Below are 12,931 nucleotides of genomic sequence, written 5' to 3'. Positions count from 1 at the left end.
TTCTGACTCGGCTACAAGCTCAATGTCATCTACAAATAATTTGCTCCTCTCCCACTTTTCACCAACTTCAAACCTAAGCCTGGCACCTTTATGTTTACTTCCTTCACCAGTCCTTCCATATGTTAGACATCCATGGTGACATTTACACAACCCTGGCACATCCTTACCTTCATCTCTGATCAATTTTTCCATTCCCAACTTTCACACAAGCTCTGCTAATGTAAAAACTATTGACTGCCCTCAGCAGACTTTCTCCTATCTCATACACACACACCCTTTGTCAAAAATTAGTCGTCTGTTTTACCACAAAAATTGGTCTATGCACCTTCTTCCTCTCCAGAGCCCACACTGCCCTTTTCAAACTATTTCTTGCATTCCTCTCATAATCCTCTTGAAACCAATATGCTTTACCAACTACATTTAGACTGATACCTCTAACACTACTATTCATATAACCTTTCTCCTTCTATAATGGAAATATACATGTACTCCTCCAGTCCACTGATACACTTTCTTTCCATAGGCACACATAAAACAATCTCACCAGCCATTCCACTATACTTTTCCTTTCATTTTACACTCCACGTGATAACTAATCAATATGACTTACCAGTTTTTATCTCTCAATGCTCTTTTTATTTCTTCCTATATTCCTATTCTTCTCTCCCATGTCACTCCTTTCCCTAGCACCTTTCACTGCCACAAAGCCTCCCTGTTCTTTACATTCAACAACTCCCTGAAATAAACACCATCTGAGGATGGAGTCTTTATTATAAGGCATGTTTACTTATTACAGCTTTTTCAAGTACAAAGTCATGATACACATGATTGAGATTAAATAAGAGGATCGAGGGGAATAGGATATTAGAGTGTTGAAAAGGTTGAGAAGATGGATCAATTGTCTTGGCGCAGGAAAGGAGAGGATGGATAAATTGTCTGGGTGAAGGAAAAATTAAGAAGATTGATCACATGTCTGGGTGCAGGACATTAGTTTACTGCCATTGAACTAAAGAGAAAAAATGAAGAAGAAAATAAGCTGGGAGGGTAATTGTTCACTAAGGATGGACAAAGACCATGGGGGGAAAAGGTTTGGAGGGTGACTAGGGATAGCTCTTTAATATTTTGTTGGTAATTGGAAGCAAAGTAATCAGGTAGGGTGAGATACTGAACATCCCTCTATTTTGTTCAATTGTGTTGGACCCTTGGATTGGCTGCTTCCAAAAAATTTCTTCAGATATTATCGGCTCATGCACCAGTTCTGTCTTTTCCCAGTCCATCAGGTGGTTGCTACTGTTTCTGTGTGCAACATACATGTTAGTAGTGACATCACGCCGGACACCATATTGATGTTCTCAGATCCTGGTTTTCAGCTCGCGAGATGTTTCCCCAGTATAGGACCTATCACATGCCTATTCTTGTCCTTGTAGGACAGTTAGACATCATGAGGACAAGAATAGACACCAGAAAGAAGCTATGGATGTGACAAGTCTTATATTGGGGAAATATCACGTGAGCTGAAAACCGGGATCCAAGAACATCGATATGATGTCCGCCATGACGTCACCACTAATGCATGTGTTGCACACAGAAATAGTAACAACCACCTGATGGACTGGCAAAAGGTAGAACTACTGGTACACGAGTGTGAGAAGATCTGAAGAAAATGTTTGGAAGCAGTCATCATTCAAGGATCTAACACAATTGAACAAAATAGAGGCTGTTCAGTATGTTACCCTACCCAATTCCTTTGCTTTCTATTGGAAATGAACGAGACTGCAAGAGACCATAAGGTCTACACTAGGCAGTTCCATGTCCATTACCACCTTTCATCCCCATCCATGAAGTTGGCTAACTGTTTCTTAAAACAACCGAAGTTTCAGTGCTCACTACATGGTTACTAAGTCTATTCCATTCATTGACCACCCTATTAGTAAACCAGTTCTTGCCTATTTCCTTCTTAAATCTAAATTTGTCCAATTTAAATACATTACTGTGAGACCTGCCCTGTTGTCTTTATATGACAACCTTGTTTGTGTCACCTTGTTAAAGCCTTTAATCCACTTGAACACCTCTATTAGATCACCCTGCCTTCTGCATCTTTCCAGAGAGTGCAAGGTAACTAAAGCTCTCCTCATAAGGAAAATTTCTGAGCCCATGTATCATTTTGGTTATTCTCCTCTGTACTGATTCTAGTGAACTGATGTAGATTCTATAGGACAGAGACCAAAACTGTACCGCATAGTCAAGGATGGGTCTAACGCTACAGTTTGATATTACCTCTGTACTTCTATTCATAACTGTCCTAGCAATGAAACCTAATGCTCTGTTAGCTTTATTCCTGGTGCTATTGCACTGTTTCCTGGATTTAATGTCAGGACACACTAGAACTCCCAAGCCTTTCTTGCACTCAATTTTCTCTAAAATTGTGTTATCTAAGCTATATCTGGTTTTGGGGTTGTGTAGCCGTATGTTTAACACATTGTACTTTGAGACATTGAAGGCCATTTGCCATTTCACTGATCATGTGAATAATTTGTTAAGATCATCCTGCAGAATCTAGGCATCATCTCCTGACCTAATTAGGCTTCCTATTTTAGTGTCATCCAGAAACTTATTAACATAACTATTAATCCCATTACCTATGTCATTTATGTACATAATGAACAAAAAAGGACCCAAAACACCACTAAAAACACTCCATTTGGATTTTACACCATTTATGGTCACCTGCCATTTTCTGTCACTGATCCAAGCTCTAAGCCATTCTAACACTTTTCCTCCTATGCCATGGGTTTTGCTTTTATTTAGTAGTCTCTGGTGGGGCACCTTGTTGAACACTTTGCGTCAAGGTACATTGTAACTATCATTTTTATCTGACACCTTATATACTTCAGTATAAAAAGATAGATTAGTTGCATACGACTTACCTTTGGAGAAACCATGCTGTGAGTCACGAATCAAATTATGTCCCTCGGTGTGATCTTTGATTCTATTATTGATTTGTGCATTTTACAACTGATGTCAAACTAATTGGCCTGTAGTTGCATATAGACGATTTATCTCCCTTTTTGAAAACAGGAACAACATTTGCCTGCTACCAAGCAATAGATGCAAAACCAGTGTCTACTGACTTATTAAATATTTATGTTAACTGGTCTGGACCCAGGGATTTTGTAGCTTTAAGTCTTTCAATTTGTTTGACTACATCTACCTTACTAATGCTGATATAAGTCTACTTTCTTCATCTCCAATGAAAATCGGATCGCAGTCAGGTAGGTACCTTGTCTAACCTCTCCTTAGTATAAATCGAGAGAAAATGTTTGTTAAAAGACTCGCTCATTTTTTCCTCCAATTCTATAATGACATCTTCGTATTTTTTAATTGGGTGGTTGGGCCTATCCCTTACTTATTTTTTGTTACTGGCCAGACACAGTTGAGTGAAGGTGTGTACTGTTTGACTGTCGCATTGACAATGAGCAAGTAGATCAGCGAACCTGTGAAAAGATTTGTTGCCAACTTGAATATTCATCAGCAAAAACTATTCAAATGATTAAGAAGGTATTCTAGGATGATTCAATGAGTGAAGCAGATAAAGATGTGGTACAAATGTTTCAAAGAAAGCCATGAATCTGTCGAAAGTGAGCCATGTTTTGGTAGGCCTTTAACAATCAGAACACCCAAAAATGTTGAATGTGTGAAGACTGCAATCAATGAAAATCAGGGATTGAGAGTCCGAGAATTAGAAGATGATTATGATATCCTGCGGACAAGTGTTTCAAAGATTTTGATGGAAGATCTTGGCGTGACATGTGTGGCGGCAAAATTCGTCCTGCGTCTCCTGTGTGGTGCAGGGGATTCTGGCAAAACGTTCCATCACCCAGCTTATTCAGCCCCCCTACAGCCCTGCGATTTCTGGATTTTCCCAAAGCTAAAATCACCATTAAAAGGAAGGAGATTTCAGTCCATAGACAAAATGAAAGGACAGAGTCCACTTGGCCAGACTGCGGTGTGGCCACCACCCAGCACTTCTAAGCTACCAGAAGAGGCTGGATGACCGCATTGTGAACAGCTGCCCAGGATGTAACACTTCACCCCATACCATACAACACATAATGGAAGACTGCATTATACACAATCATGCACGCAAACAACACAACATACACTCTATAAAGGATTTGTGGGAAAACCCAGTTTCGGCTGTAGCATTCCTTGGGGAGACGGGACTGCTCGGACAACAACAACAACAAAAATGAAGAAAAATGTGATGAGCCAGCTGATGAAGATCCCAAAAGAGGACTTTGCAAAATTTTTTGAAACATGGAAGGGACGCTGGGAGAAGTGTGTAAGGTCTGAAGGAGACCACTTTGAAGGAATAGGGTGCCAATGTCCTAGGTTAGAATTATTTCTTGAAATTGTAAATAGATGGAGATTTTCCAGACAGACCTCATATATATATACATATATATTAGATACTGAAACATGCCATATGTCTATAAATTTGGGGACCAACTGATGAGTCTTGCCTAGGACCCACTAGTAGGTAAATCCCACTGTGTATTTGTGTAGTGCTTTATGTTGTCAAGATTTGTGCAAGACAGGTTTAGCATACATTGCATTGAACCGAGATCTTTGTCTGACAGCTTGAGGTGATGGGTTTGGAGCATGTCAATCCTGTGTAATTTGTGGTGGGTCCTGGGTTGCTCTCTACATCTCTGGCTAATAGGAGGAGAAGGATGATCCCCAGTCACACCTTGGTTTTGAAAAAACATGAAGGTATACTTTTGGGTAAGGGTTTGGCCCCCAATTCCTTCCATGCTTGCAGTTAGGGGGGGGTCCCCACAACATACACACTGCCACATCGGGATCTACATGTGGTTGATTCTATGGGCACATTAGGTTTAGAGAGACTATTTTAAGAGCATCTTTTTCTGAACCTTTCCACATAATGGTTGAACAAAGTAGATTCTGAACAAGGCAGCTCAGTCATGTAGACTGCTGCGAGTTGTACTGCTTTCTAATCCCACTACAGGGTAACCACTGGGCCCATAATGCCTGACATATGGGTTGTGATGAAGGACTTCAAAAGATCACCTTCTATCCCTACCATGGCACACTATCATTGGAAGATTTCATGGTGTTAACTAGAAGAATGAAATTATTGGAAGTGGGAGCAAAGTTTGACACTGTATGCTATCATTCCCAGTTGCTGTCTTACTCTTGGCTCACTCCCAGATGGTTGTTGAACCCAGGGTCATAACAGGGAGATGGTGAGGCAGCTGTTGGATTTCCTTCAGACAGCTCCTGAATCCCTTTTCCAGAGCTTGTCACCCTCTTCTAGGATAGGAGATCAAGCAGAAAGGGCTGCGAGTCAAAATGGGATTCATAACAGGTGGGAACCCCTCCCCCCCCCAGCAACTGGATCACCATTCCTTCCTACTATCCTTCCAGTATGGCTTCTGTGTTGGTTGCAGCATGACAGACATCCTGGTGCAAATAAAAACAATAATTTGTACCACATTTGCTAAAAATTAACATGTACATACCACAGTTTTTGACTAAGAAGAGACATATGACAACCTGGAGAGAGTGGCTCTGATGTAAACATTCGCCTTGGTTTCTGTGGCACTTTGCCTATCTTCACATCCCAATACCTCACTGAACTTTCCAAGTGCATTTGGTAACACACCTAATCCTCACCATACACTCAGCAAGGAGTCTCCAAGGAAGCATCCTCACAGGAGAAACTTAGAAGAAGGGAAATGCTATCTTTCACATTATATGCTGAAATATTCAAACTTGCAAATTCTATCTACATGTACTAGTATACTTTACACTAAATACCACAAAATCCCATGTATTTCATATGTTATATTCAAATAAAATTAGAAAGAAAATTACAAACCAAACTTGACCCTGAGGTAAGAAAAAGTCTAACAAAAAGTGTGCTTTATTTCAAAATTATGTAAATCTTACTGTATATCATTAGGTCACTGGCAAAGCTTCTTCCAATTCATTCATATCTATTTCCTCAATATTCATTTGAGCTGTACTTGAAGTTTTCTTTCCTTGGTACCAATGTTCTTTTTGGCCTCTCTTCTTCCTAAATTGACCACTGTTTCCATGATAACCCCGAATGAATCCTCTCTTAACACCAAATCCAAAAGAAATGGATGAAGGCACAAGAGTATTTGCTCCTTTTTCTCTACTAGAACTGTTTATAGCATCAATTTCCATCTCTGCTGAATCCTGATCTGTTACATCTGGAGTTAACATTTCATCTACTGCAATATCTTTACCCTCTACACTGCTCACTTCATCTGATTCTCTCTTAGCCTTGTTCCTTAATTTCTTCCCAGTCAATGGCAAATCTTTCCATGTTTTGTCAAAACGGAAACTGGGTGGAAAACAGTGGACACTGATACAATGTGCTTTTCTCTCCGTGGGTGTTTGGAATTTCTCGGAGCATGATTCTTGAAGACATGTATACTGAAAAAAAAAAAAAGTATTATGTATACATTTATTGAAAACAGAAGAAAAGAAAGGGATATATATATATATATATATATATATATATATATATATATATATATATATATATATATACATATATATATATATATATATATATATATTCACACTATAAATCTAAAGGCTAAGTTTGGTCAATGGAGACAGAGGTGGGACCTCATGAATGTAACCCATTTTCTATACATACAAATTTCTCCTCACAGTTCATACACCCTTCCAAAGTCATTCACCAACTACTTTAGTCTCTTCAGAAGCAAACACAAGGTTAATGTCATCTACAGACAAAAATTTATTCACCTCCCATGTCATTCCATCCTCATCCACGAACTCCAAACTTCTATTCTGTACACACCTCCTAATGCCTCTATCACCCCTGTTATGTACCTTCTTCAAGTCCACAAAATCCTAAAAATCTTCCTAAACTTTTGCCAAACACTTCTTACATATCTGTCTTACCACAAACACTTGATCTACACACCGTTTCTCTCCTAAACTTAAACTGCTCTTCTGCAATTACTCCCTATGCCTTCCTAATCCTACAAAGGTACACAGTTCTATACAGGAACTCTCAAATCCATTCATACATCCCATTGCTTAACACCAGCACAGCCAAATAAATGGGGGAGGGGGATATATAGTAATAATAATAATAAAGATAAATGATATACTACTAAAACATTAACAACAATCTACCACAGCACCTTGCAACATATCCATAAAAAAACACACTCAGATCACAAAACAAGAACTCCAAGGCCTAGCTTCAAACTCCACCAGATATAAGCCCTACAAAACAATCACTTCCACAACAAGCAAAATCTACACAAGCACAATTGTTTTCAGGCCAACCTCCACCTTTAAAGTAATACAACACAGAATAGGTTTGGCCACAGAAGTAAATTACCCTAGATTTAATCAATGTAGGTGACACTGAACATATCATCTGACACTGCCTTACTGAAGCCTTAACCAGACAACATATTATCTCTGGTGGCCTTTGCTGGATACTTAAGAGAAGTGGGTTTCCTAAAAGAGAGACCTGGGGCAACATATTGATTGATCCTTTATACACAAGAAAATGACCCCTCTAAAACTACAATATTCACACTTGTCTCCTTTTCTCTTGTACAGCAGTACTGTATGTGCACTCCCCCATTTCCGTGGTACAATACCTTCTCATAGACAAACATTAAACAATCTCACCAACAATTCTACCATAATAACTCCATCTTTTGTTGTTCACATGACAGCCTTCCAAATCAGGACTAATGATATACCTGCTTGTAGTGGTCCTGCAAGAGGGACAGCAAAGCTGCCCATTTTAAAAACTTGTCAACCCCATCACCACCAGGGTGTGCAGCCCTGAGGGGCTGGCACTCAGTCTCAGACTGAACCCATGATCTCTATCAACTTCAACTATATTTCTAGCACCTTTTCACACATGGAGAGCTGACAGCTGGCAACCGCTCCCTCCTACTAATTCTAGATGGCGGCATAAAAACAGTCCCACACTAATACCGGTACAACACAGACAACAGTTCAAAGTTTCTTCCCAGAGAAATCTGTGGAAGGGCCTGAGAACCATTCCCAACCTCTTTGGGGGTATGACTAGAGTGTCAGAGAAACTTAAGGCAACAAGCATTATTACCATAAAACCCCGATGCCCTTCCAGTTTTCATTTCTTTTAATACTACTTGATCTCTTTTGCTAGAATCTTAAAATTCTCCTCTCCCATCACAGTTGTTTTCCTGATATCTCCCAATCCCACAATTCTCACCTATTTATCCTCAGCTACATTCACCAATTCTATGCCAACATCCTTGTATACCCACTTGTGCCTCATGATGCTTATGTAGGCATCATCATATTCTAGGGGTTCACACTATCCACTTCCTCTAAGCTTTTTCATCTAAGACTTACTTCCAACTTGCTACCACCCTCTCCCCTTGTATACCTCATCACCTTGTTTTTACCCATATTTACTTTCAATTTCCTCATATCACATACTTTCCCAAACTCGGTCACAAACTGCCTTACACTCTGTTGGCTCATCTACTTCCCTCCACTATCTCTAACCATCTTCAATCCCCTGCTCATCGCCCTTGCATTCACTTCCTGTACCTCACCATCCATGTATACACTGGACAGCTATGGCAACAGGACATGGCCCTTGTCCCCATCTTCACCTCATCACTTGCTGCCATTATTCCCAATCCCAACACAAGGCTTCCTGTCTACCCTGTGAAAAGCCTTCTCCAAATCCATAAAAGGCACAAAAAACATCTTTACCTTTTGCCAAAAACTTCTTGCAAATCTGCCTTACAACAAAAATTTTATCCATGCATCCTCTAACTTTTCTAAACACACACTGCTCTTCATCTGTCCCTCTCCCAATCCTCTAAATAAACACACTCCTATATGCCTCTCCAACTACACTTATGAACTGATCCCTCTAAAACTACTACATTCACATTTGTCCCCCTTTCCTTTGAAAAGTGGAAATATACATACACTCCTCCAGCACCTCCCCTCCCTTAGACATACATTAATTAAAAAACCTGATTAGCCAGTGCCACTATAACCATACCTCCCTTTGCTGACACTCTGCATGAAACTCATTCAACCAAGGTGCCTTACCAGTTTTCATAATCTATTCCTCTGTTCCCCTCCTAATTCTCTAAATCAACACCCTCCCATATGCCTTTCCAACTACATTTAACAAACTGATCCCTCTAAAGTACCACATTCACATTTGTCCCATTTTTCTTTGAAAAGTGGAACTATAAATGCACCTCTCCAGTCCTCTAGCATCCTTCCTTCCCTCAGACATGCATTAATTAAACAACCTGATTAACTAATGCCACTATAACCATACCTCCCTTTTCAGACACTTAGCATGATACCCATTCAACCCAGGTGCCTTACCAGTTTTCACTTTTTTTTTTTTTTTTTTTCAAACTCCTTGTACCCCATCTTTCCCTATACCACTTTCATTTTCCTCTCCCACTACAGTAGTTTTCTTAGAACCTCCCACTGGAAAAATAAATCAATCCCTAGCCCCCTTCACATTCAACAACTCTTTAAAATACTCTACCCATCTTCCCTTACCAGCTTCACTTCCATTAACATTTGTAACATTTGTCCATCTGTACCTTTTACCTTTTCCTCTCTACTTGACTCACCTCCCCTCACTCTCTTCACTTCCTTTAAAAACATGTTTCTATTCCTTTGAAAACTGTCTCTCATAATCCTACCCTATTTTACTTCTGCTCTCCTCCTTGCCGCTCTCACCTTACACTTTGCTTCTCTCTTTTTCTTGTCCTGCTCATATGCTTCCAAGTCTAACTCTACAACAAATCCACAAATGTTTGCATCTTCTCTTCTACTACCACCTTCACCTCATCATCCCACCACTCACTACCCTTTCTTCTATTCCCTCCCATCCTCCTTGTTTCAAATACCATCTTTGCGCACCTTGTCATTTTCTCCTTGAAACAAACCCATTCCTCTTCTACTCTTACCTCTAATCTATCCCTCACCATCTCCCACACTTATCTCAGCTTCTGATATTCCTTCTCTTTTTTCTCCTCATTCAAACTGTTGACTCTTAGCACCTCTCTGCCTTCCAATTTTTATCTCTTCTTGCATTTATTCTTAATTCTCAATTTCCCTTCTACCAAAAAATTATCTCCCACTCTCTCCCCTAACAACATGAATATCCAGAACACTTCCTAGCCTTCCACTAGATACCAGTATATAATCAATTAATGCATATCAAACACCTTTCTATCCACCACCCTTTTCCATGTATACTTATGTTTGATTCTCTTCTTAAACATTGTTATCATCAACTCCTTTTCTTTTCCCTCCCTTGCCCTATTATCACGCTCAACACTCTGCCCACCACATTCCCCAAATCAAGTTGCCCCTCCCTTTCAACTTAGTTTCTCATAATGCTAACACATCTATCTTCCTTCTCACAAACATATTACTACTTCCTTTTTACTCTCATCTGTACCACAACTAAATTTTAAGGTTCTACCTTGTGCCTTGACTTCCCATAGGATGAAGATACAGAGAGCAGGACCCTAGTTTCATCATTTTGTGTTGCCTTTTATGACTTGCAAGGAAATAATGGTGGCAGAATCATCCCCCCCCAAACTACCACCACCACAAGGAATATGACTATAGTTATATAATGGTAAAGGATGGCATAAAGAGAGAGGGGGTGAGTCAAGTAGAAAGGAAAAGGTAAAAGGTGCAGATGGATGGATGTTAAGTGGAAGTGGAATTGGAAGATGGGTAGATCATTTCAGAGAGTTGTTGAATGTTAACCCCTACAGTACGGGCCAAAATCTCGCGGGCAGCATTAGCTGCCAGATGTGCGATGTTGCATCATAATACTCGCATTATAAAAAATAAAGTTACTGCTGTATTGCTTGTTCTCTTTCACCCGTGAATGTTGATAACCACAGAAAATATGATGAAGCCAGTTTACAGTGTATGGGGGTCACGCAGGTACAACTACAATACATATAATCAAGACGCCGACATCGGCATCCTCGCATACCCACTTGCTCCTCATAACACCTATGTAGGCATCATCATATCGAAGGGGTTAAGGAGATTAGGAATTAATTGATTGTGGCAGTGTGAGGAACTAAGAAAATGACAGTGATGGGAGAGGAAAATAATGCGGTACAAAGAGGAGACTGTATGAAGGAATGATTGTGCCAACAGCACTGTATGGGGCAGAAACATGGAACATAAGAGAGGAAGAGAGAAGGAGTTTGAATGTGTTTGAGATGAGGTGTCTGAGAAGTATGATGGGGGTTACTAGGCTAGATAGAGTGAGAAATAAGGAGGTGAGGAGAAGAACGGGGGTGGAAAGGGAGTTGGGAGATAGGGTTGATGAAAGAGTATTAGGATGGTTTGGACACATGGAAAGAATGAGTGAAGAAAGACTAGTAAAAGAGGTATGGAAGGCAGATGTGGAGGGAGGGAACACGAGGGGATGTCCTAGGATGAGGTGGATGGATGGGGTGAAGGGGGCTTTGGGGAAGAGGGGAATGTCTGTTGAGGAAGGACGGGAGAGGACAGAAGACAGGGGTGAATGGAGAATGGTTGTATATGGATGATGTTGTGATGCATGAGGTGGAATGGGCGGGGGGATGGGGGGTGAGGTAGTATGTGTGAGCAAAATTTTGACGTAGCCCGAAGGGATTTCTCCCCGTCTTCTCCTTTTATGCATGGGGGGACGGAGAGGGGGGTCGCCGATTTAATGAAGCGGCCTTGCTATGGAGGTGCTGTGTCTGGCGACACTGCTTCTGACCCAGGGCAGTGGACAAGGTGTAGGGATGACCCGTCATCCAGGAGGTGCTAAGATAAGAGGGAGGGTGGAGAGGGGTTGAGTGTATTCAGGGATGGAATGGGTGGGAATGATTTTATGCCTTTTCCTTTTTGGCTACCTCCCTTGTAAGGGGGAAAAAGCCTTGGTATATGTATGTATGTACAAAGAGCATTGAGAGAGATGAAAACTGGAGAAGCACCAGGGTTGGATGGGTGTCACACTGATTGTCTGACAAAGTAAAGGTTGTAGTAGAATGGCTAGTGAGATTGTTTAATGTGTGTCTAATGGAGGGTAGTGTATCTGAGGACTGGAGGAGTGCATGTATAGTTCTACTTTACAAAAGAAAAAATGGACAAATGTGATTGTAGTAGTTTTAGAGGGATCAGTTTACTAAATGTAGTTGAAAAGGCTTGTTGGAGGGTGTTGAGAGGATTTAGAAAGGAACAGAGTAATTTATAAAAAAAACAGTGTGGGTTTCGGAAAGATAGAGGGTGCAAGGATAAAATTTTTGTTGTAAGGCAGATTTGTGAAAATTTTTGGCAAAGGGTAAAGATGTTTTTTGGGGCTTTGTGGATCTAGAGGAGGCTTCTGATAGAGTAGACAGGAAGGTATTGTGGGAGGTATTGCAGATTTATGGAATACGAGGAAAGCAGTTAAGGGTAATTAAAGACTTTTATATGAGTAACAGTTTGTATAAGGGTTGGGAATAGTGAGAGTGAGTGGTTTGAGGTGAAGGTGGGGCTAAACCCAAGTTATGCTTTGTTATCATGACTGTTCAATGTTGAAGTGCATAAGACAGAATGAGTGGAAGAGTGGTGAGATAAACACCAAGGACCATTGGAGTTTTTATTGCTAATGTTTTGTCTGTCTGAGGAAGTCCTTTCAGGACAAAACGTTAGCAATAAAAACTCCAACAGTTCCTGGTGTTTACCTCACCACCCTTCCACTTACACTGTTCAATGTGTACAAAGATGGGGTAGTATGGGAGGTAGATGCAAGGGTGATGGACAGAGGGTTGGAGATGATTAGAGAGTAAATTGATGTGGTGAATCA

General features: G+C 40.5%; 1 protein-coding gene across 6 annotated transcripts in view; it reads right to left on the bottom strand.

Annotated features, from left to right (window-relative positions):
* Positions 1 to 3,225: 3,225 nt before the first annotated feature.
* Positions 3,226 to 12,931, bottom strand: part of l(2)k10201 (zinc finger protein 511 lethal (2) k10201) — a 32,379-nt gene continuing 22,673 nt past the window's right edge. For 5 of the 6 annotated variants that reach the window (XM_076190129.1, XM_076190131.1, XM_076190126.1 and 2 more), the window contains exon 4: positions 5,936 to 6,486. In XM_076190129.1, the coding sequence (XP_076046244.1) occupies positions 5,983 to 6,486 (504 nt within the window). In that variant the 3' untranslated portion in view covers positions 5,936 to 5,982. Of the gene's footprint in view, positions 5,485 to 5,935; positions 6,487 to 12,931 lie in introns of those variants that run through there. The other variant, XM_076190127.1, reaches the window with a different exon arrangement.

The sequence above is a fragment of the Oratosquilla oratoria genome, chromosome 9, assembly GCF_046742065.1.
Source record: "Oratosquilla oratoria isolate Oo_2021 chromosome 9, ASM4674206v1, whole genome shotgun sequence".
NCBI lineage: Eukaryota > Metazoa > Arthropoda > Malacostraca > Stomatopoda > Squillidae > Oratosquilla > Oratosquilla oratoria.
This window is presented reverse-complemented; position numbering and strand designations above follow the sequence as displayed.